A 25,756-nucleotide genomic window follows, 5' to 3' on the forward strand; every position below is an offset into this window, starting at 1 on the left:
ATGTGATAGTGGGCCTCTGCGTTTTCTGCTTAAGTGTGAATGCCCTGCACATGCTACATATTCCTCTCTCTAGTACAGATCATAGGAAAAATCAATGTAAAAATACGTTAATAAAAAGAAAATTGGCATGTGATGCATGTCGAATTCAGACACTGTAAATAGTCACTTATCGGTTGTTGATTACTTAATTCGATAAATTGAGACTGATCTAAAACAATCTTTTACTGAGAAAATATCACTGACCCCAGATGGTAGAAACAGGAATTACTTTTTTTTGCCTGACCTAATTTAAATATATTTCAAAAGGGAAAAAATAAAGATCACTGCCTTGTTATAGGTGTAAAGTGACCCCCTAGTACTGAAGAAATGCCTCAGACCTTACTATGGTTGTTAATGGCATGACATATGAAAACAAAGTAAACAACAAGGGTAATAACTGCCCTTTTTAGGTCTCGCCTAGCGTTGCAGCGCATGCGCTGCTCGCTCGGCGAGAGATATTGTGGATGAGTATATTTCAGAAGACTTGAAGCCCTGCCCATCCTTTTCAGTGGGTAGCATCAGCGTTTCTGCTAAATGCTGGCTTCCCATTGAAAAGGATGTTTTTTGTTGCCGCCCTTTCGCCTTTTCATCCGGACTGGATAGTCTGCTTCACGGCTGTCGTAAAGCAATTTCTTATCTCTAGCAATAAAGGATCCACCCCGGATGGGCTGGACGAAAAGGAGACCGGGCAGTAGCGTAATGAGGACAGTTTCTTAACACGCCACAAGGCATACCTCCATTCCCCCACCACCCTCATATCGTGGGCTGTGGGGAAGGGGGTTTTAGGGGGGAGACACAGCCCTACTGCCCTGATAAGGAGGGATGTGATGCCGCACACAATGCACGCGCTCTAATCCCATGGGGCCTTGTATGGCCGCCTCTGAGTGCGCTACACCTTAAGGCAGATATGAGCATGTGAAATGTCACCCTGGGGTTGACTCGCTTGTGTCCGGCACATTAACAACCTCTTTGCGTCCTCCCTACCCTGTGTTTTTGTGTTTTCGCTGGGGGGGTGCCTCATTTTGTGGCTGCCTTCCTGTCTCTTCGTTTAAGATTGTGTTTAAGGCTCCGGGTGGATTAGCGCGTGGTAAATTTCGCAATCAGCCGCGGTATTTACAGCCACAAGAATGGGGTCCTCAATCCGGGGTCATGGTAGGGATGGAAGGCACAGGACCACGAGTAAACTGGGGGACCCTGCACCCCCACTACACCCAGCGCAGATCCCCGCGCACAGCAGTGTGTTGTGCTCCTGCACGGGTCACGCACTGTACCTACCAAAACATTACATACTAACACTTCACACACCACATATCCGAGGCTCCCGGCCTGCTGGTGTCCTAACTCCTCACCCCTGGCCTTGTGACCCCACGCCCCCATTCCCTCCACTACACCCAGCCCGGATCCCCGAGCACACATCAGAGGCTCCTGTCCCTCTGATGTCCTAACGCCTCACCCCTGCCCTTGTGACCCCCTCAACTACACCCAGCGCGGATCCCCACGCACTGCAGTGTGTTGTGCTCTTGCTCGGGTCACGCAGTGTACCTAACAACTCATCACACGCCAACAATTGACACACCACACAGCGAAGGCTCCCAGTCTGACGTCTTAAAGACTGTCCGCTGCCCTCATGACCCCCCCCCCCCCCCCCCTCCCTCCCCCCGGCTCTTGGGGTATCCGCAGGTCTTGGCTTCCACCAACTTCTTGGAGTGTAAGAAAAACTTGGACAACTACAAAAATGTGTGGCAGAAAAATGCAGAAAACCTTTTTACATGCACCCAGGAAATACCATGTATCCAGATAAACTTTACTCACCAGCGCACGTCTCCCGCGCTACACCGCCCTAGAGGTAATGATAGTCCTGGTAATGAGTGAAGTTCGGGGTTCTGGTAATGAGTGAGGTTTGGGTGGGTGGCGTTCTGGTAATGAGTGAGGTTCAGGTGAGTTAGGGTCTGGTAATAATCGAGGTTCGACTGACTGAGCTTCTGCTAATGAGTGAGGTTCAAATAATGAACGAGATTTGGGTGAGTGAGGCTTTGGTAATGAATGAGGTTCTGATAAAGAGGGAGGTTCTGAGAATGAATGAGGTTTTGGTGAGTGAGGTTCGGGTGGGAGAGGTTTGGGTGAGTTAAGTTCTGATAATGAATGAGTTTTAGGTGAGCAAGGTTCTGCTAATAAATGAGGTTCTGGTAATGAGAGGTCCTCATGAGTGAGGTCTGGTAATGAATTAATGATGTTTGGGTGAGTGATGTTCCGGTGGGTGAGGTTCCGGTGGGTGAGGTTCAGATGATGAGTAGGGGTCAGGTGAGAGTGGTTCTGGTAATGAATTAGGTTGGGTTGAGTGGGGTTCTGGTAATGAATTAGGTTGGGGTGAGTGGGGTTCTGGTAATATGTGCGGTTCGGGTGAATGCGTTTCTGGAAATGTATGAGGTTCGGGTGACTGCGTTTCTGGTAAGGAATGAGGTTTGGGTGACTGCGTTTCTGGTAAGGAATGAGGTTCGGGTGAGTGCAGTTTTGGTAATGAATGCGGTTCAGGTGAGTAGATGTCTAGTTGTCAGACGAGGAAACTCCCACAATGCATCCCTTCATAGGTCACCACTGATGGCGTTGCAATCAATGTCCTTCCAGCCTTGCACCACAGACGAGTGGTAAAGAGGCCAACAGACCAAGTGCTCTACACGCATCTCCGGTCACCCACCCAATATCACAGCGCATCATTTTTACAGCTTCTGTGACATGAAATAATCCAAATTGTCACAACTGCTGCAGTGTGATGGTTTGACAGTAACAGTGTTACAGGCACTTGGAAGAACGGCCTCTTGTGAAATACCCTGGGGCTTGCTAATTATGTTTGTGACGAATTAAGTGCCATGGGCAGGGCTAGACTAGTGCAGGCAAAGAACATCCTTTAAACAAGCATTTGCTATGCTATACGTCTAGCATTTACGCGAGTTTGAGCTATTGACATTGCAAATAACAATGCCTTTTATATTTGTTTTTGTTTTAAAAACATAAATAAAAAGCATTGTCATTTACAATGCCAATTGCTTTAACTCTTGTAACTGCGAGACCTATTGCATTGCAAATGCTTGTTGTTTTGGATGCTGACAAACAGTGACAAGACTAAACATTTAATCCAGTCAACTTTAGTTAGTTTTAATCTCTAAGGGACCTTTTCATAGCACCACATACTTGTGGTTTCACATCAAAATGTGATTTAAGAAGTGGAATAGGTGTGATGTTCAAGCACTCTTCCAGTGTACTAAGAGCTCTAACCTTTGTGGAAGTTCAACCACCAACTACTGCTAACAAATAGCAAGTAGAGGAGCAGGCCTTGTGATGAAGTGTGCAACCTTGTGTGAGGGCCCAGCCTTTACTAGTTTCCAGGTCCAGTTCCCAAGTGTAGGAAAATGCTTACTGATACCAGGGTACAGCCTAGTGTTGTCTGTTGACTTGTTCTGTTTGGTTATTTTTCGCTCATTTTGTCAGTAATATTTATAGACTATAGAGATGGAAAACAAACCATCAAATTACCCCCTTCCTACTTTACATAAGGTTTTAAAACTAATCTTCAAAGTTGATTTTTCTCTTTGTCCTCTCTATGGGCCCGTATAAGCTCCTCATTCCTTTACAGTTTTGCAGAACAATACTTTATGTCCGATATAAATGTCTCTCTAGGAGTCACTGTAAGGTTCTAGGTGTCAGACTGTACAAAAATAGAAGTAAAATGCTTGGCATTGTAATTTGAGTGCCCGATTGAAATACCTGCTTTTTAGGTCTTATGCTAAAGACATTTTATGGACATTCAGAAAGCTGACCTAGGAATGTGTTCCGCCTATTGCTTACCATTGGCTTTGTGGATTGTAACACATTTTCTGGCTTTCTATTTCCTGGCTTTATGAGCTTAGGCTGTCCAGCTTGAGTTTGTCCCACGCATTGCCCAAAAACTTGTTCACTATTTTCTTCCACTAACTCTTTCTGTAAACAGGCCTTTCAATCTTGTTCTTATCTCGTCACATTTGCTGTGCATTCAAAGTTAAAATCTAAATGGCAAGTTCTCTCTTCCAAGGGAGCTTGGTGTTTACTTTTCGTTCTCTGATCTCAATTTAGAGAATTTGTGACAATCCTGCCTAGTATCCATGTAGAGGAGAGAGTGTAGGATGTGTTTTTGTTTTAGTTTTTGGAGAGTGTAGGATGTGTTTTTGTTTGTTTTTTCAGCACACAACTGTGCTGATGTTTCAGAATATACCTGAATTAGTAGAAATGAGGCTCGATTTTAGGTCTCTCCTATGCAGCGCGCGTGTGCTGCATAGGAGGGCCTTTAGCCGTTGCTCTGCTCATTTTCAAGCACACACTCGTGCTTGTGGCGGCATCCACCTTGCGGGAGCGCGCAGGGACGTGCCAAGAGCACAAGTGTAGTGCTTGGAAATGAGCAGACTGCCTCTCTCTACCTCTCAGACGTCCCTACTGCTGCAGCCTGCATGCCTTTTTTTTTTTAAAACTTTCAGCATGAGGCACCCTTGCTTATTTTCATTCCCTCCAATCCTCTCCCTCTGTCGCTCCTTTCCCTCAACCATCTCTTTTTTTTGCCCTGTCTTCCCTCAATTCAGTCTCCTCCCCTCTCTACCTTGCCCCTTCCACTTTTCCGCTGTCTTCAATCTTGCTTTTATGTTCTCCTGTATGTCCTCTTTGCAACCCCTTTCTGGAAGTCTTTCCCTTGGCCTCTTTTTAGGCTTCCTTTCGTTCTCATACGTTAGCTTCTAAATTCCCCACTTTTTTCCGTTTCTTTCCCACTTCTCTTCCTGCTCTCTCATATTGTCCTTCTCTTTATACTTTATTCTCTCTCCCTTTCTTATTCTCTTCTTGTGTTGAGGGTAGGGGGTTTGAGATCTAGGGGGATCTGGTCCGGCACTCATTATGAAAGGTAACTAGTTCTGGATTTGCAAAAATTACATCTGGGATGTGTCCAGAGATGTAGAGGAGCTCCCTAACAGATTTGTGGATTGCTGAATTCCTGAGAGATGGTTGGTCAACACCTACTGTAAGAGCCGCACATACTTGAGAAAGAAAGAGCCATTCTCTTCAGTACTCATTAAAAGGGTTTCTTGATTCTAAAGAAAAGTGGTCTCTGGTCAAAGGGTCCTGGACACATTTCAGAAATGAGATGGGGCTGATAAGGGTTTTATAAAAAGTAGGGCTTAGGGGCCATTGTAACCCTTTGATACATATATCACTGAGGCTGATACCCAGATGTGAGGTCATTCTCATGGCCTGTGTTTGGGGGTATGAGATTAGGAGACACTCTTACTGTGATAGACTGTTCTCTGAGAAGAACAGGATGAAGGAATGGAGAATTCAAAGTGGGCAACCCCTAGAAAACAAACTTTAAAGACAGCTGGCCTGATTTAGAGTTTGGAAGACCGGTTACTCCGTCATAAACAGGACTGGTATCCTGTCTGCCGTATTACAAGTGCAATTTTATCCAATAGCACTTGCAATATAGAGGACAGGTTATCAGTCATGTTTGTGATGGAGTAACCCATCTAAATCAGGCTCAGGGCACTAATCAACATTTGTGTCTGGAAAAGAATTATAAAAGGGCCGCTATCAACTCCCTAATTGTCAAACTGAACCTGCACATGCTATGCTATGCTATGCTATGGTGATTTGTATAGCGCACGGCTGCCCCAGCGAAGGGGCGTCCCGGCGCTGCGGAAGGACAGAATACAGATTACAGTGAGGTGGAGACGCTAAGGGTGAAGCTATTGTTGAAAAAGGTGTGTTTTAACAGCCTTTCTGAAGGCTAGGAGATCTTGTATCCCACGGATAGCTTCAGGAAGACTGTTCCATAACTTGGCCGCTAGGAAGCTAAAAGAGCGGCCGCCCATTCTGGCCAATCTGATGCGGGGAATGATCGCAAGATGCTGCCCCTCTGACCGGAGCGATCTCCTAGGGATGTACTCTGACAGGAGTGGGCGAAGCATTGGGGGGGAGGAAGTTTTAAGGATTTTGAAAGCGAGGCACAATGCTTTGAACTGGACCCTTTTGCCCACCGGGAGCCAGTGCAGTTTCTTCAGGGTTCCAGATACCGAGGAATGGCGCGGGAGACCCACCAGAGCCCTGGCAGCCGCATTCTGAACTCTTTGCAATCTAGTAATTTCAGCTAGATTAGCCCCCAATAAAAGGGAGCTGGCATAGTCCAGTCTGGAAAGGATGGTCGCCTGGACGATTAGTTGGCGAGTGCGGCAGTCAAAGAACTTCAGAATGGCCTGATGTTACGCAAGACGCCAAAGCATGTGGCGGCAACCTTTTTTGTGTGGTGCGTGAACTTTAGAGCAGAATCCACCCAAACTCCCAGGTTTTTGACACATTCCTTAGGCGTAGGGGATGGGCCTAGCGCATCCGGCCACCAGTTGTCACCCCAGGACGAAGTGTTTTTGCCCAGGAGGAGAATCTCCGTTTTCCCGGCGTTTAATTGAAGAAAATTCGCCGTCATCCAGTTGGTGATGTCAGTGAGTGTCTGTTTGAAATGTTGTGCCTCCAGACCACTGTTGTCCATAAGTGACACCACCAACTGGGTATCGTCTGCATAAGATACCAGGGCAAGTCCATTTCTTCTAGCCACCTCTGCCAGGGGGCGGACATATACATTGAACAGGGTAGGGCAAAGGGAAGAGCCTTGCGGCACTCCCTGTCCAATGTTATGTTCCTCAGAGATGTGTGGAGGGGTAGAGACTCTAAAAGACCTATTGAAAAGGAAGGCTCTAAACCATCCCAGAGCTGACCCTGTGATACCAATTTCCTCCAATCTCATCAGGAGGACCTCGTGTGACACCGTATCGAAGGCAGCACTAAGGTCCAACAGGACCAGTGCTGCCGTGCCTCCGGTGTCAAGGATGGTACGGAGGTCCTCTGAAACACTGAGCAAGGCGGTCTCGGTGCTATGACCAGCTCTAAACCCGTGTTGAGAGTCATCCAAGATGTTATTGGTGAGGAGGAAATCTGTCAGAATGTTATTGACGTGTGCCTCGATAATTTTGGCAGGCCAGGGAAGCAGGGAGATAGGTCTGAAATTCTCAGGGAGCGAGGGGTCTAGAGTGGGTTTTTTTAGAATGGGAGAAACCCAGGCCTGCTTCCACTTGGAGGGAACTTTAGCGGTCGAAAGGGACCGGTTGATGATATCTCGGGTGTGCTCAGTGATAGATTCATGGGCTTCACAGAAGGTATCCGGCTTAAGGGGATCTGCCGGGGAGCCCGATTTAATCTTTTTGCAGATTTTTTGGAAACTCTCTCGCTCAAGCGTGGGTAGAGAGGAGAGAGAGGGCCTAGTAGGATCAAAAATGGCCAATGGCTGCGGGCCTTTAGGAAAAGTGTCGTAGATTTTCATGATCTTGTTGGTAAAGAAGTTGGCCATATTATTACAGAGGTCAGGGGAGGTGATAGTGGTATTGACCGTTTTCTTTGCGGTAAGATCTTTCAAAATTTTGAATACAGCTTTCGAGGTGTTAGAGCTGTTGTTGATTTCCTTGGCATAATATGCCGCCCTTATTCTGCAGATCTTACGATGGTAGGTTTTTTGAAGCATGACATAGTCTAATTTTAGATTGGCATCATAGTTTTTCCGCCAACTCCTCTCTGCCTTTTTGCATTCTTATTTCAGGCTTGCTAATTCGGAGTTATACCAAGGGCTAGCTGTGTGGATGCGAGCCTTGGTGCATCTGGCCGGGATCAAGGTATCAAGTGCCTGAGTGATCCAAAGGCAGAACTGGTCATAGCTTACGTCTAAATCTTCGGTAGGGGGTGGAGGATTTAATGCCAGAAGATTGTGTAGGTCTTCAAGATGAAGCTTTCTCCATGGTCGTTTCTGGACTGAAGGGGTAGGTACCGCTACAGATCTCAAGGTGCACGGGATAGACAGAGTAACTAAATGTTGATCGGTCCAGGTCATAGGGATTGGCGTGCCTGCGGAACAACCAGTGATATTGGAGAAAATGGGGTCAAGGAGGTGACCCGCTCTGTGATGAAGCATGAAGAAGCCCAGCACAACCCAGGCTCTCATGCTGGGTGAGGAGACCTCACCCAGCAGAATCAAGACCACTCAGCCACGAGCACAAGCTTCTTCCTGACCCAAGATCAGCAGACCCAGTTAAGAGAAGGACACCGCTTGGAGGGAGTGACCGTATACCTGGAAGCAGTATGTGAGATTTTGCTCTGTCGGAATGGGGGCTGCAGAGAAGATTATACTGTCACACTGATTGGGTTGTCCGATTATGCTTACAGCCCCAAATGGCAGGTGGGGGTTGCATTGAAGCTTAAGGGCCGATGCCATAATTTAGCACTGTGGTGAAGATATGGCCGTTGTTCTGTGCAGCAGCAATGTTTTAAGACTTAGGCAAAATTGGCAATTGTCCAGGGCCCCCACCTTCAAAGGTGCCCACAGGGAAGGTGATCTTTTTCTCTCCTTCTCTCACATCTAGCGGTTTTATCTCAAGCAGGCTCCCTCTTTTTACCTACCTCTACTTCTCACTCATTCTCTCAGTACCCAGTGTCATTCTAAGAATTATTGAGGCCCCAGTAAAGCTGGTTTTGTATTCCCCTCCCCCCCCCCATTCCTGAAAGTTTAAATATAATTTTTTTTTTTACATAATGTGGGCTTGAATTAGCAGAACATTTGTAAAATGATTCAAAGCTGTTCCAAACAGAGAGCCCCAATGGCTATTGTGCCTGTCGCACCAAAAATCCTTAAGATTACACTGTTAAAACCCTGAGAAGGATGCCGCCTTGAGTGCATGGAAAGCTACCCCCATATACCAGGTGAGGGCATGATGATGTTTAAGAACCATCGCGCAGTGCTGTGACAGTTTAAGAGAGGGCTTTCACCTTATGCAATGTTGTCACCCAAAGAGGGATGCCGCCTCAAGTACCATCCAGGTCTCACTTCACAGACCAAAGATACCATAACACCGGAGGAGGTCTGTCGAGGTCCGGATCTTGAGATGGCCGCTACAAGACTGCCACTCATCACTTGCAACAGATGCAGCAGACCTCTGCCAAGCACTGTTGAAGGCTTGCAGGTCTTCTGTTTTATCTCAAGCGGAAGCTGATAAGACTGAACATAGAGTAGCAGAGAGCTTGGGCGAGAATCCTATCTGACTGAAGCTCAGAAGGCATTGGGCCTTTTGGACTTTGAATATCTATTGTGGGACTTCTAAGACTTGTATTATCTAGTGCACCTAGCCTGGTTATTGCCTCACATAAGTAGGGAATAACCCATGCCTATCGCTAGAAGAGCCGGACGCTAGTGTCTGCACAGACAGTGGTAAAATACAGACCTTATAAGAAAAATGTGTTATCATTTAGTGTGTACCTTATTTTGCTTTCTGTGTGTGCATAAATGCTTTTTTGAATAAAATGAGTATTTGTCTTAACATTAATTTATTGAAGTTGCCAGACTTTTGAGTTAGGAGCCTTTGTCCTCCTTGCTTCTACCTCCACCCAAGAAGCCTTGGACTGCTAGACTTGCACAAACCACAGAGAGCCAAGGACTGAAGGGCTACGTGGTGCAGTTGCTCAAACCAATAATAGGGCGGCCCTGGGACATCAACAGTAAATGGCCTCCATTCCCACAGTTGGGCCCACTAACTCCTGCTTGCCTCATGGTACGCTAAAAAAGATTTTGACAAACATATCTTCAGTTCTGAGTTTTTCGCACATATTTGTAATTAAAAAAAATCACTATTGTGTTTTAAATACAGTCATATGAAACCGTGGTTTTATTTTCTTTCATGTTATCACAGTTGTGTTCTTTTTTTGACCCCTTCATCTTATTCCTGTATTGTAGCTTAGAAATCTTGCTTTCAAAAAAATTCCTCCGAAATCAACCCAAGGAATCCAAGGTGCTCTGCCTGAGCAAGTGTTTCCCAATGTGGTGCAGAAACAGCCTCATGAAGACGATTGGCAACAGTGGCAGCAAAAAGATGAACAGGTGATTTTAAAGAAACCATGTTTTCATTGTTTGAGCTGTACATGGGTGTATATGGTATTTCTATTACGGAAACCTAGTGAAAAGGCATCACAACACTATACAGGGTCAAAGACTGACATAAAGTGATAAGAGAGGCAGCTTGGTTGTGTAGCGTTAGTGTATTGTGATGTCGTGTTTTTGAAGAGGTGAGTCTTCAACTCTTTCCTAAATTGTAGCAGAGATGGGATGATCCTGATGGATGTGATCCTGGCTACATAAATGGAAAAGGCTTGCTGCCTTGATTTTTCTTTTTTTACACTTCTTAGTCTGCAGTCTGATGGTATCTCGGCTGTGTATGCACTGAGAACGACCAAATACGGTGAGCTTGTCTGCAGGATAAGCAGGGGTGCTGGTCATGATTTGTAAATGATGCAGCTGGTTTTGAACATGATGTGGCTCAGCAAGGGAAACATAGCAAACACAACAAGATGATGGATTGAGTGCTGAAACGTTTCAACCACTCACCCCCAGTCACAGATCTGGGTTTAATCCATCGTTCTTTAAGTCACTGTGCCACCCAAGTTTGGACCAGCCATATGCAAATCAGTCTTCACCCTGTTCCTCATGGGAACAGTCCATCCCGAACTGCCAGGCCAGGTCCTCCCTGGACCGGATACAAGCATCCTGGGACCGGTTTCGGGTATTACCCTTATCAGCCTGGCTAGCTTGAATTCAATGGCACAGCAAGCAAGGGACCCACACCTGAGCATACCCTTGGCCTCTTAGGGCAAACACAGCAAGATGATGGAGTGAGTGCTGAAACTTTCCAACTACTCATCCCAGTCACATATTTGGGTTTAATCCATCTTTCTTTTGCTCACTATGCCACCCCAGTTTGGACCCAGTCATATGAAAATCAGTCTTGACCCTTTTCCTCATGTGCAATCTTATAGGCCATAAAGTAGGACATTATCACCAACCAGGTATAAGTGTTTGAACAGCAGTTTTGATGTTGCGCTGGAAGAAACTGTTGCTCTTTCTTTACAAGAGAGAGCTGGTATCAGCCTGTCTTTGTTTTTTTGGCAATTAGTTCCTTGAGGGTGAGGTTGGTGTCCATGGTGAATCCAAGTGATGTGGCTTTTGGGAAAAGTTGGGTCTGAAGCCATCAAGAATCATGTCATTTATCCAAGTTTATGTTTTTTATTTGTTCTTCTTGGCAAGTAACAGGAATTCTTTCTACATTGGGTTGAGCTTCAGGTAGGTGCTGGACATTCAGGTCTGGATGATGTGCAGGCAGTTTTTGATGGAAACTTCTAACTGCGCATTCCTTACCTTTAGAATATTTTCCCAGTAAGGCTGGATTTGGAAACATTTTAGCATTACCCCTGCCTGCCATCAGGTGGCACCGTGAGACTCTACCCTGACGTTGTTCTGCCGCAGGAATAAAGTGTAGAACCAATATAGATGCGACTTACGCACACTGTCGCCATTTTCTTACTGTGCCACCGGATGCAGATCCAGAACTGCCTCTTGTCTCTTTTGAGACTCGTTTACCTCAATTTTACAAAGTGTGCTAGGAAAATGTCACCCCCTAAGACAGCAGGGTTTACACCTTGTAATGACTGTTACAAACTAATGTGTGTGACCGATCAACATCAGGTGTGCCTGGGGTCGGGCCCCAACTGTAAGGCCTGCAATAACTGTGCAGTTTTGAATCCGAAGACCATTCAGAACCGCTTGACGAAGCTAATACGTTTGGAAGACTCTGTGGCTAGACTGGTCCAAGTCCAAAGGTTGGTCATGGTTCAGAATTAGGTCCAGAGACGGATTGTCATTCTAAATCTTCGGGTAAGTCAAAGTAAAAACATAAGATATCGAAGCAGAACTCTACCCCTCCCCCCACTCTCGTACACCTGAGAAGGCGCGAAGGCGTTTCCATGCCTCTCCATCACACTCCCGAAGCTAGTCGACTGTTCTAGGAAATGTGAAATATGGAATCATGGCAAAACAGTAGACGGCAGTTGAAAGCCTCACACAGCTATATGTGGTGAAAGAACACTGCAGGCCAAAATCTTGTGCTGATGAGAGAGAGGTGAAGAGTTCACCTGGAAGTAGAACCCTTACCTACAAGGTTGCGGTTAAAGGAAAACTTGTGTTTTGACAAGCTTTAGGGAATTTATGGAGTTAGCGCACAGACATGTATTCTGCTGTCCTAGTTAAACAAGAATGCAATTGAGGAAGGGAGGGAGAGGGCTGTCCAAGGTGTTTCATCGCACACCCGACTCACTTGGAAGATATGCTGCCCAGCCTCAATATTCCACCTCCGAGGGCCACTTCAGGACTCGCACGGTCATGAGGTTCGGGACCTCCGGAGCCTCTCCAGCAGTCACTGCCTCGTAGTAAGCTACAACGTCGTTGTTATCGCAGCCACCTTTCTCTTGTCCGTAGCTCCTGCCTCCTGTCAGCCTGCATGTGTTGTTCCGCCTCAGCCGCACTCTGCCACTTCATTCAGTGACCCACCTGCCTCTAGCTCAGTTAGGCCACTCCTAACCTATGGCCACGGACCTTTGCCTCCGATTCTTAGGCACCGTCATCGCTGAAATTCGTTTCTCTGGGACAAGTTGCACTCCTGCAGGGATGCACGATGAGCAGGTGCCCACACCGCCACCTCGCAGGCGACAAGCTGCTTCTGTCTAAATGGTGCTTTAAAGGCCACTCATGGCGGAGCTCCAGAGAGAGGCTGCTACTCCGCCCCCATCTTGTCCACCCCCCCCCCCCCCCATTATGTTTAGGGCTGCCCTGATGTTATCCCTTTCTGCCTATCTCTTTCAAAGCCCACCTAGTAGTTAAGATCAGGATTAGCCATAAAAACCAAATTCATGTGGTAAGGGTTGTAGTGTAGATCTCAATGCCACTCTTCAAAAGGGCTACTGCTCTATAGAAACCACATGCTTCTGTGCCTACGTTCGGAGCCACTTCAGCACCTACATTAGTCCTTCAGCATCTTTGTGTTCTTTAGGTTTAAAAAAAATATTTAGTCTTCTGACACCAATGAGTACAAACATTAGAATGTCCTTCCTCAAGATGTTAAAATTACACCTCTGAAATTACTCATTAAATGGCACATCTGGCTCTTTCAAATGCATATTTATTTTATTTATTTTTAGAGTTTTATATAGCGCGAACAAGATCTTTGCAGATATCAGAGCGCTTTACAACAAAGGGGGGAGTAAAAACAAGAGAGCAATTAACAAGCTTTTGAGCGACAGATAGTTGAGGTAGTAAATGGGTAGTAAAAATAAAGTAGATAAAAGAGAGAGCATACACAATCAGTTAAACAATAATACAAATAGTCAATCTGATAAACAAGTTTCTGATAGATACATCTGCCGTGTGGATTCCTCACCTTGTGAATATCCCCCTTGCGTCAGCAACGTTCGGAAATTTTCTTCGTAGCACGCCGTCGTGGGCGACGTCACAGGAGCACGGCATCGCGCGCGACTCCGTCTGACGTCACCGACCCCATATTAGGCCCACGCCGGCGTGATGACGTCAGTTCCCTTTTTTCCGCGTCTCCGACGCTAACGGTTTTCGGGATCTTCAGCGATACCTAGTATCTTTCTGACTAATATTTGTCACTATTTCTCTCTTGCGACTTTGTTCTTCTCCGGAGATGTCGTCGAGGAAAACAGGCTTTAAGCCATGTAGGTCTTGTGCCCGCATGATGTCTATCACTGACCCGCATAAGGATTGTTTGTGGTGTCTTGGATCGGGCCACGACGTCAAGAACTGCGAGTCCTGTTTCAAGATGAATCCGAAGGCGCTTCGGGAGCGTGAAGCAAAGTTGCTCTTGGCGAAGGTGAAAAAGGACACTGGGCGACTTTCGAGATCTACGTCACGGAGATCGAAGTCGAAGCAAAGGTCTCGGTCGAGGTCGAGATCGGCGTCGAGGTCCAGAGCGGGTTCGAGGTCTAGAGACGACTCGAGGTCCAAGGCGAAGTCGAAGTCCAGAGAAAGGTCTAGGTCTAGATCTAAGTCGGCTTCCGGGCATGCTTCGAGCTCTTCGAGGAGAAAACATAAGAGGAGGAAGCACAGTTCGAGACATCATTCGGGGAAGGATTCCTCTGACTCGAAGAGAAAGTCTCACAAACACCGTAAGGACTTTGTCTCTCCTTCACCTGCTTTGTCTAGAGTGGGTTCTCCGGCGCCGGAGCCAGACCCGGAGCCGGTTTCCTCGGACCATGAAGAAGAGGAGGTGACTCAAGAACCGGCTTCGGTGGAGACTCCTGTGAATCCAGAAGGTCAGGGTGAGGATGTGTCGGGTCGGCCTCCATTGCAACATCCGGTAGGTCCGTACCCTTCCTTCCCTGGTCCTGGGCAGGATCCCTCGCATTTTCTCAATGCGATGTTTGGAGTTTATTCTAGGGCGATGTACCCCGCTGGAGCGCCTGGTGGCCCCATGGGTCCGTTATCGTACAACCTGGGTATTCCTCAGTCGTATGCCCCTGCTCCATTTATGCCTTTCATGCCGGCGCCTATTTCACCTTGGCTCGGTACGGCTCCACCGAGGTCCTCGACTCCGCATGCGGCTTCGCCGACTCCGGATCGACCTCGCAGTCGAGATCGAGGTGCCACACCTGTTCTTGACTCTCGTCCTCCTGCTTCGGTTCCTCGAGCGACGTCGGAACCGGCTCCGTCGGAGTCGTTACCGGATCCGTCGACTTCGATTCGAATGGAGTGGTCGAGGCGAAGAGCTCAGCGTCTTCTCGAGCAAAAGGATGATGAGAGTTCAGATGTGGAGGAAGGCGAGCTTCCTGATCATGGTGATGACTTCGAAGAGCTTCGGGATGCTAGTGGTCTGGAACTCTCTCCCGAGTGGGGTCTGCCTTCGACTTCTGATGCACCATCAAGGGACGTGGCTCCTTATCACGTGGTTATTAGGAAGGCTGCTGAGCTTCTTAACTTAAAGCTGCCCACAGTGGAGTACAAGCCCAACATTCTCACGGAAGTCCTGCATTCTCCATCCTCAATTGTGGAGCCAACTTTGCCGTTTACTGATGCCTTGTCAGATCCAATTAAGGAAATTTGGAAGAGGCCGTTGTCTGCTCCTGCAGTTTCAAGGGTTATTGCAAGGCGCTATAGGGTGGCTCCTGATGACCCTGCATTTCTTTCTACGCATCCGTCTCCGGAAAGTCTTGTGGTTCAGGCGGCTTGTTCTAATAGGGCGGCAGGCTCCTTCCCTCAAGTGCCTGCTGACAAAGAGTCTAAGAAAGTGGATCAGGCTGCGAAGAAGACTTTCTCTTCTGGGAGCATGGCTCTAAAGTCGTCAAATGCCACTTGCCTTTTAGGTAGATATGTGCACGCGCTGATGGACTCAGTGAAGCAGTTGTCACCAAAACTTCCTGAGGAGGATAGAAAAAACTTTAATGAAGTCATCTCTGACACTCAGGCTGCGGCCCGCATGGTCATCCAAAGCGGCATGGACACTGTGGATTCAGTTGCCAGAATTATGGGCTCATCCATTGCAACTAGGAGAGCCGCATGGTTGAAGTCATCTGATTTCTCAGCGGATGTACAATCTACTTTGTTGGACTTACCCTTTGAAGGATCTGGCCTTTTTGGTAAGAAGGCAGATGTGGCCTTGGAAAGGTTTAAAGACAGCCGTGCCACTGCGAGATCGTTGGGTCTGCAGATGAGAGGGTCTGCAGCTAGAAAATTCAAGGGTTTTGGTAAATCTTCTTTTCGTCCCTTCAAGCAGGGCCAACAACAGCAGCAGCAGCAGAACCCTCTATATAAGTCCTATAGAGGTAGACAGAGGGGTCGTGGTCGTGGACGTCAAGTCTCCTCTTCCTCCACTTCCTCCAATAATGCCCAACCCCCACCCGCATCAGCAAAGCAGCCCTAGATCCACCATTCTGGATCATGTAGGGCCAGTAGGGGGTCGGCTTACTCACTTTCTACGAGATTGGGAATCGGTTACATCAGATCTTTGGGTTCTCAATCTCGTAGAGAATGGGTATGCACTTCCTTTTCAGGAGTTCCCTCCCAATTACCCTCCTTGCCAAGGTTATTGCTCGGAGGACCACCTGCTTCTCCTGCAGGAGGAAGTCCTGGCTCTGTTTCGAAAGGGAGCGATAGAGGTGGTTCCAGAGCAGGAGAGGGGTCAGGGGTGCTACTCCCGGTATTTCTTGATTCCCAAGAAGGATGGCAGGCTTCGGCCTATCCTGGATCTCAGGATTTTGAACCTCTATCTCAAACAGGAGAAGTTCAAAATGCTCACCCTTGCTCAGGTTCTTCTGGCGCTGATGGAAGAAGACTGGATGGTGTCGATCGACTTGCAGGATGCGTATTTTCACATCCCAATCCTGAAGTCGCACAGGAAGTATCTCCGTTTTACGGTGGGATCGCAGCACTATCAGTTTGCGGTCCTCCCGTTTGGACTTACTACTGCGCCTCGAGTTTTCACCAAGGTGATGGCAGTGGTGGCGGCGCATCTCAGGAGGTCAGGGATTCCTGTATTCCCTTATCTAGACGACTGGCTGATCAAAGCAGAGTCTCCGGAGATGGTGCTCCATCATCTGCAGGAGACAACTCAGTTGTTACACAGGTTGGGTTTTTCGATAAACGTACCCAAATCTCACCTGGTGCCCTCCCAGCGCAACCTGTTCATAGGTGCGGTACTGGACACTTCTGTATGTCGTGCATTCCCTCCACCTCAAAGGATTCGCGACATACAGGAAATGATTCCTTTGTTTTACCCTGGAGCGGTCGTTCCAGTCCTGAAGGTCCTTCGTCTGCTCGGTCTGATGGCTTCTTGCATTCTGTTGGTCAGTCATGCACGCTGGCACATGAGGGCGCTCCAGTGGTGCCTCCGCAGGCAGTGGTATCAGCACAACGGAGATCTCAGGGAGTCTGTGAGGATCTCCAGAGAAACTGCAGCGGACCTGTCCTGGTGGGGCGTGGAGGGCAATCTGTCACAGGGAAAGCCTTTTCAGCTACCTCCATCAGTGGCCACAGTGATATCGGATGCATCCACTCTCGGGTGGGGTGCTCATCTGGGAGACCTGGAGGTCAAGGGTCTTTGGTCTCCGGAAGAAAGGTTGTTTCACATCAACCTTCTGGAATTGAGGGCAATACGTTTGGCGCTCAAGGCCTTCCTCCCTTCCCTTCGCGGTCGTTCGGTCCAGGTCCTAACGGACAACACGACTGCGATGTGGTACATCAACAAGCAGGGAGGAGTAGGGTCTCAGTGTCTCTGCAGAGAGGCTCTGCGTCTCTGGTCCTGGGTTCAGGACCATCAGATTTGTCTGGTGGCAAATCATCTGGCCGGGGTTCTGAACGTGCGTGCGGACAGTCTGTCGGCAGTTTTCTGCCGACCACGAGTGGAGGCTTCACCCGGAGGTTGTTCGCGACATCTTTCGGATGTGGGGGACTCCTCGGGTGGATCTTTTCGCCACTCGCGAGAATGCTCACTGCCCCTCATTCTGCAGTCTCCAGTATCCGATGCAAGGAGCATTGGGGGACGCGTTTCAGTTGAGTTGGGGAGATCGACTCCTTTACGCGTTTCCCCCCATACCCTTGATTCCTCGGGTTCTGAGGAAGATTCGTCAAGACCGGGCCCAAGTCATTTTGGTCGCCCCGGATTGGCCGAGAAGGGTGTGGTATTCGGACCTACTCCACCTATCCTCTCACCAGCCGCTCCGTCTCCCTCACAGGGCAGACCTCCTCTCTCAGTTGGAGGGGCAGGTTCTACACCCCCACCTCCAGACATTACACCTTCATGCCTGGAGATTGAACGGGGCAACTTGAGTTCTTTTTCTCTCCCACACGAGGTGGTGGATGTCATTCTCTCTGCCAGGCGTGACACCACTAAGTCCATTTACTCCTATAGGTGGACAAAATTTGTTTCTTGGTGCAGGGAGAGGGATATTGACCCTTTGAGGGCTCATTTGTCTAATATTTTACAGTTTGCCCTTTATCTGGCGCGGCAAGGTTTGGCTGTGTCCACGGTCAAGGGCTATCTTTCGGCCTTATCGGCGTTTCTATGTTTGCCGGATCAGCCTTCTCTCTTTAAGTCTCCGGTGGTTGTGAGATTCTTGAGGGGTCTTGTGAATATGTTTCCTCCTACCCCTTTTATTATTCCTCATTGGGATTTGAATCTTGTGCTGACCTTTTTAATGGGTTCTCCCTTTGAACCCTTGCACAAGTGTCCATTGAGGCTTCTCTCTTTTAAAACTATTTTCCTCGTTGCAATCACCTCGGCAAGGAGGGTAAGTGAGCTTCAAGCTCTAAGTTCCAAACCCCCGTTCCTGACCATTCATGCAGAAAGGATGGTTCTTAGGACCAGGGCTGCTTTTCTGCCTAAGGTGGTGACTCCTTTCCATCTTGGGCAGTCCATTACCCTTCCTACCTTCTATCCTCCCCCTCACCCGTCTAAGGAGGAAGAGAGACTGCATCGCCTGGACCCTAAGCGGGCGGTGTCCTTCTATCTGGACAGGACTAAGGACTTCCGGATGGACGACCAGCTGTTTGTTGGCTTTGCTGGCTGCAAGAAGGGCAGAGCGGTGCACAAGCGCACTCTTTCCAGATGGATAATCCTGTGCATCAAGATCTGCTACTCCCTTGCGGGTAAGGACCCTCCTGAGGGTATTAGAGCTCATTCAACTAGAGCAAAGTCTGCAACATCTGCTTTGTCTAGGGGTGTGCCTGTTGAGGATATTTGCAGGGCCGCGACTTGGGCCTCCCTCCACACTTTCGCGAAGCATTACTGCTTAGATACCGAGGTGAGGAGGGATGGCCACTTCGCGCGTTCTGTCCTCCAAGACTTCCTGGTGTAGCAGAGTAGACACCCTCCTCCGGGAGTGGGGACTGCTGTGGGAATCTATTCACAAGGTGAGGAATCCACACGGCAGATGTATCTATCAGAAGAACAAGTTACTTACCTTCGGTAACGCTTTTTCTGGTAGATACTATATCTGCCTGTGGATTCCTCACTGACCCACCCGCCTCCCCGTTTGTCTACTCTGCTATACCTGGTCTTTCTGTATATATGATTGTAATACTGTTGTATTGATTTGGTTCTATTTGTACTGTGTACATTGTATATTTGCTATCGTTGGTCCGTCCGTGTGCCTCGAAGGCACGGAAAAAAGGGCGGAACTGACGTCATCACGCCGGCGTGGGCCTAATATGGGGTCGGTGACGTCAGACGGAGTCGCGCGCGATGCCGTGCTCCTGTGACGTCGCCCACGACGGCGTGCTACGAAGAAAATTTCCGAACGTTGCTGACGCAAGGGGGATATTCACAAGGTGAGGAATCCACAGGCAGATATAGTATCTACCAGAAAAAGCGTTACCGAAGGTAAGTAACTTGTTCATTACAAATAGTCAGGAGTCTCAAAGTTCCAAAGTTAGGTACATGTTCAGGTGAATTTAGCCATGAGGATAGTTTTCACTTCTTTCTTAAAGAGTGTGGTGGAGGTGATAAGTCTGGTTTCTGGAGGGCGTGAATTCCAGATCCTGGGTGCCATTCCTGAGGAGCGCTTGTATGTTTTTTCCTTCCGGGATCTACGAGGTTTCAGAAGGAGATTCTTTGAACTTCTAGTGGATCTTGAGCCATCAGAAATTGACAGCTTCTGTTTCCTTGGCCTTAGAGCCAGGTTGCCCTGTTTGTGTTCCATTTGTGCTCTATAAATCTTAGTAATAGTAATTCCATAAAAGGCAACACAATCTCACGGTGACTGGAAAGACTGTTGTGAGGGCATCACAAGGAACAAAAACCACTCCGAGGTTTGGAGGCTGGCCCAACCCAGCTGCCAATGAGAATCTGGTCTTTCACCTGAAGTTTAGTAGGGTGAGCGTTCTTCATCACTGCCTGCCCCATGGAGGCCTCTACTTGCATTTCCTCTGCTCAGAGTGATCAGAACCTGGTTGGTCTCCATCTTCCTCCTCGACCCCCGACATTGTGTGTGGTTTCATGACAAGTTGAGTTCCGATTTTGAATCATTTGAATCATTGTTCTAGACCTTACATTTCAAGACTTCGTGCTGGTTAAAATGGCAACCCTCTGTAACATCATTTGACTTGAATCTTTTGGGTAGCAGTGACACTTGGAACTGCTCAATGTGACCCTGACTCATGTTGTTGATCCAGCACCATTAGTTTTTTACTGAGACTGGTCGACATTAAAGGTAAAGGAACCTGGACTTTTGACTACTGCCATTGTGAGTGAGCGGAAACTGACTAAATATTTTCTGTCTGTCCCCATCTTAAAATCTAAAGAACCAGTTGGGCCCTTAACTGGCCACTGGACACCAATGACCTGGACTCCTAGATAGGGACCTAGTAATTGGAAGCTGCAAGGTGAGGTCACACTCATACATGGTGAAGAACTATGCAAAGATATCTCAAAATCATTTAATGAATTACAAAAGTGGTCGATGTGAGGAAGTGTTACCTGGAGTTGTTCACATCTTCTAGGATTTTTCTTTGAGGTGTGGGTGATTCTTTTATCTTAAAGTACATAATTAGAGGAGGAAATGGCAAACCTGTTTTGCTTTTGACCAACAGGCAGCCAGTCCTTTTTTCCCTTTTTAGGAATCTGATGAGTGTGGATTGGGCAAGTTAACGATCCATTTGGCATTGATTTTATTGATTGTGATACTACTTTAATTAGTGCTAAAATGTTGAGTGCGCTTGTTAGCAGGATTTTACAGCGAGAGTATTCCAGTAGAACTAGGGTTTTCTAAGGAATGTGATTTAAGAGGAGAAAGGTTGGGCCTGTGGGGTGGCCACCTACTTGGCATAAACATACCGAACGTTTGATGGCTGCTGCTTTGAACAAATGGGAATTGCATATTGGTCTGACTGCAGCAGTGCGGATGAGGCTTGAGGGGGAGGGCTTTGTGATGGAGACAGAGAATGTGGAGAATTTCTTCATCAGGGAGGTAAGGCCTCTTTCCTGGGGCTGGATCGTTTTTTGCGGGTTATCCTGAATTGTGGGGAACAGGACATGGAGCTAATAACCTCTCATATGGTGGGATGTTGGTGTCAGACTGCCATTTAGGAGTTAGCAATGCAGATCTTCCAGAACTATGCATTTGGTCTGTTGTATTGAGGGAGAATTGGAAATTAAATGTTGGATGATAATGTTGCAGGGTAATGGTAGAGAAGGTGGGTGAGGAGATCTGAATATGGCGACCTTATAATGTAGTTAAGGATTGTGGGCGCGAAGGGTGGTTACATCCATTTTATAGCAGGTAAACCCTTTTGCTTGATAAGAGTTCAGGACAGATGAGGTACCCTGGAGCAAGGACTTAGATGCCATTTTGACCCAGACAGTAAATCCATAAGGCTCTGTCATAGATTGGGCGGGAATGGATGCACATAAATTAGGGCAGTGTCCTCCTGGGCTTAATATTTCTTACCTTTAGCTATGAGCACGAGTATCCTAGCTCTAACTGTGCAGTCTAAAACTTGATTATCTCTGTGCATATTGTCTTCTCTCCGCAGCAGGATATGCTTGCTGCTGGTGTTTTTCGGAGTAGCTTATTTGTTGACTCATTTGGAGTATCCTACACCTATTTGATTTTCATACACTAAATAAAAAAAGTGTATCGAGTCAGTGATGTCTTGCCTGTTTTCGTTTTGGCATAAGTCTGAAATTTTGCTTAAAAAAAAGAAAAATAACTGAAGAAACCAAAAGTAAAAGTTACATTATAGTTGGATGTTGAAATAAGATAAAAACGTAAGGTTTAAAGACCAGAATAACTGCTGGAATATGCCAGTTTTAGTTTACTGAGCTAACTGTAACTTTGGCCCTCCATGCATTGCTTATTACCTCATATATTGCATCACTCATGACATGTTTAGTAACGTCACTGATGACACAATGGTCATATGCAGCATGAAGTTAGTGAGTTCATAGAATGGAAACGGTAAGTATTTTTCATATTAAAAGTTATATAGTGCACCATTTACAAAGCACTAAAGTTTGGGGTGCAAGTAATGGAGACTAGGGCAATAGGGAACCGTTTTAAGGCCGGGAAACTGCCCACTTTGGATGAAAAGGTGGAAGAAGTGTGGATTTCTCGGACACAATTCCTAGCCTATGGTAAACTTAGAAGCATAGCAAGAAAGATCTGGAGTTGTGGAGGTATGGCGCTTCCAACGAAGCACTGCTGCTGTTGTACACCATGGAAAATGGCAGTAACCGGATCTCCAGGTTTTACAAATCACTTATAGACATGACTAAAATCAAGCTGTTAACTACCAAAATAAGATGGGAATTTCGCATTGGGAATCCCCGTAGAGCCAAAGAATGAGATAGGATGAAGGAACACAATCATAAACTCTGTAGAAAGCAAGACTCCAATACTTGCAATTTAATTATCTGCACACCACTTCCGTAGACGATTGAACCATGTACTAGAGACAGATAATATGGAGGTGACTGAGCTATGTCAACATAGATGCAGACTTTTCAGACCTCATGGCCTTTTGGGAGACTCTGAGACAATACTGGAAACAAATGGTGCAAACGCTGATTTCACTGGTTCATAGGGAACTCCGCTGCATATCGAAGTGTGCCTGTTAGAGATTTTCTTTAAACTTAAAGGAAGTAGAGCTAGTAATAGGTTTAATGACTTGGTATTTATACTATCCAAAAGGTGCTTTGCCATGTATTGGAAAGCAGGTGGACTTCCGTAGCTGGAAATGTGATGTCAGCAGGTGGGCCAAGAGGAAACACGTTTTTCTAATACATGAAGAATGGAAAGACATCAGTAAAATTACCCCATGGTGGAGAGAGTGGGTCAAATATCAACCATCTGACACAGTAACATAACTAGCAAACAGCAGGGCGCTAGGAGGACGTTACTTTTAAAGTTAATAAACTGGGAGATTTAGAGGGAATGCTATAGGGGCAGTTTGGTGGAAGGATGCATAGGCACATGGAAAGTGATTAAACTTAGTTTATATATAACATTGTTTGACTTGTAAATGAAAAAAAGACGGGAAAAATGAAATCTGATATGGCCAACTTACCAGCCCTATATACAGATGGACCTAATACTGCATGCAATTTGTAAAGCGGTCATCTTTCTATGTAATGGGCAGTATGGTGGTACCTAATGTAAACCTAAGAGTGTTGTGGGACTTGGTGCATGTTTGGAATGCAACATGCCTGCTTAAAATACAATAAACCGATTTAAAAAAAAGTTTGGGACGATAGTATTGCTCCATTTTAAGTAAGTTAAGGCTGAGCTCACCTGTTCTGAGTTGCAGAGATATGTTTGAAAGTAGGTTGAGGCTTAATGCCGAAGCCTTTTCCAAAAATCTGTGAGAATAGCCAAAGTTTCTATTGACGATGGGTTATCCAGTATTGGGGTATCTTTCATAGATTCACATGCCTGAATCATTCCCCGTTGTCGAGGCGGGAGTCCCACGGTAAATTATATATATATATATAGCAGTGCCTAAAAATCATTAGTAGTAGGCTAGAAAAGAATATAGGGCCAACTAGGCCCAAAACTTAGCAGCCTATCTACCTCATTATGTAAAAAGAACTGAAAATGTAGCCTCAGCCAATCAGCTAACCTCACCCTCTAGAACCTTCCCAGCCCAGGCAGTTCTCCTCGGATTTTCACCGCACTTCGTGTGTAAGGGAGTCTCCCTGAGTGCCTACTCAGTTTTCTTCAAAATTTCTTCTATTCTCTCAAGATGTCGGAAAAGAAGGCTTTATTCAAGGCTTGTGCTTCATGCTTCAAGAAGAGGGTCCATGTGGACGACCAGCACTCGGACTGTATTTATTGTTTGCATCCTTCACATGTTGTGAAGGATTGCAGGATATGTCGAACCTTCCCTCCTAAGACCACCAGGGATAGAGAGGCAAGAGTTCTTTTGTGGCTGAAGTCGTCTGCCACAGATGACGAGGACAGAGCCTCTACCTCAAGTAAGAGAGCCAGTTCCAAAGAGAGGTGTTCTCCTGAGAGATTGAAAAAACCTAAATTCTCTCATAAACCCTCTGAGTCCACAAGGAGTGCTGCGTCAACAGAGTCTTCTACTGTGAGTACAGTCCGCACTAAAGCTGTCTCTTTGGTGTCCTCTCTCACTGTCACCACCTATTCTACGTCCTCTACTTCTTCAAGTACTGTTACGACCTCGGCAATTACTTCTCCTGTGATGTCCGTCATGGTTTCTTCTTCTGAGAAAAAATCATCGAAGAAAAGCTCGTCTTCGACGAGTCTTCCGTCGACGACCAAATCACCATCTACGGAGCGTTCGTCATCGCTTCCGTCGACGCTCTCGTCGACGGCTCCCCCGTCGACGAAGGCTTCCACTATCCAGTCGACGAAGACCCAGTCGACGAAGACCCAGTCGACGAAGACCCAGTCGACGAAGACCCAGTCGACGAAGATCCCGTCGACGAAGATCCCGTCGACGAAGATCCCGTCGACGGAGATCCCGTCGACGGAGATCCCGTCGACGGAGATCCCGTCGACGGAGATCCCGTCGACGGAGACCCCGTCGACGGAGACCCCGTCGACGGAGACCCCGTCGACGGAGACCCCGTCGACGGAGACCCCGTCGACGGAGACCCCGTCGACGGAGACCCCGTCGACGACAAGCTCAACGACGAAGAGTCCGTCGACGGATCCGTCTACTAGGACGCCTTCAAACAAGTCCTCGTCCACGATTACAACACCAATGACGATACCGTCGACGACAGTACCGGCAACTCACACATCTGTCTCACTTCTACCATCGACAGCAGCGCTGGCATCTTTGAATATGCCGTCTACGCATTTATTGCCCACATCTCCGGTAAGGGTACAGTATACCCATTTTCAGATGAAATCATTTCAGAGACAGAGTTACTCTCATTTGTCTCCCCTCTTGCCTTCGCATATTTTGGAAAACTACGTGGAGGCAGATTCTGATAATGAAGGGGATGATGACGAGCCTTTTGGAGTGGCCCATCACCCTTCCCAGTTACACATAAAATATCAAGAGGATGAAGATGATGATGAGGTTCATTACTATCAGGAAAATTTAACTACTCCTTATCATCAGGAGCAACAACACACAGAAGACACAACTCATCTTCCATCTTTTCTAATTCAGGATTTACAGGCCATGCTGGCTGATTATCGTCAGAGGTTTCCATCAACTCTGCCTACTCCAAATCCTGTGCCAGTAGACATGCCAGTAAATCCCCCGCCACATCCTTCGCACTCTCCAAGGCAGGATGTTGACCCCGGGACTGGAGGTCAGGATGTTGACGTCTCCTCTCCAGATGAGGATGGGGAACTTCCGGATTCCACGCCTACGGAACCATGGAATGATTACATCATTCCTATGCCCTCTCCTAATTTGCCACAACCTTCAGATTCTCCGCCAGAAGACATAGGAGGTTTTCATAACATCATGCACCGGGCAGCTGCTCGATTTGCAATTACAGTTTCGGTTGAGCAGACTGACTGTTTTCTTCATGATTTCAAAGAAGGGTATAGAAGGGTGTCCAGATCTATCCCTATCATTGAATATATTTGGAAAGAAGGGATTAATATTATGAAGACGTCAGCTTCCATCCCGGCGGTTCTTCCAAGAGTCGACAAGAAGTACCGAGCACCACCGGATACTCCTTCATGTTTGATTGGTCATCCGCGTCCTGACTCAGTGATTTCACAAGCGGCTCAACAACGATCCAAGAATCCGGTTGCACCAATTTCAACGCCTCCAGACAAAGAGGGCAGG

At 47.2% G+C, this 25,756-nt stretch overlaps 1 protein-coding gene across 2 annotated transcripts in view; it reads left to right on the forward strand.

The window, feature by feature from the left end:
• Window positions 1-25,756, forward strand: part of GKAP1 (G kinase anchoring protein 1) — an 863,343-nt gene that overhangs the window by 110,728 nt on the left and 726,859 nt on the right. For both annotated transcript variants that reach the window (XM_086961315.1, XM_086961316.1), the window contains exon 3: window positions 9,878-10,021. In XM_086961315.1, the coding sequence (XP_086817441.1) occupies window positions 9,878-10,021 (144 nt within the window). The remainder of the gene's footprint in view (window positions 1-9,877; window positions 10,022-25,756) is intronic.

The sequence above is a fragment of the Lissotriton vulgaris genome, chromosome 3_1 (assembly GCF_964263255.1).
Source record: "Lissotriton vulgaris chromosome 3_1, aLisVul1.2, whole genome shotgun sequence".
Classification (NCBI taxonomy): domain Eukaryota; kingdom Metazoa; phylum Chordata; class Amphibia; order Caudata; family Salamandridae; genus Lissotriton; species Lissotriton vulgaris.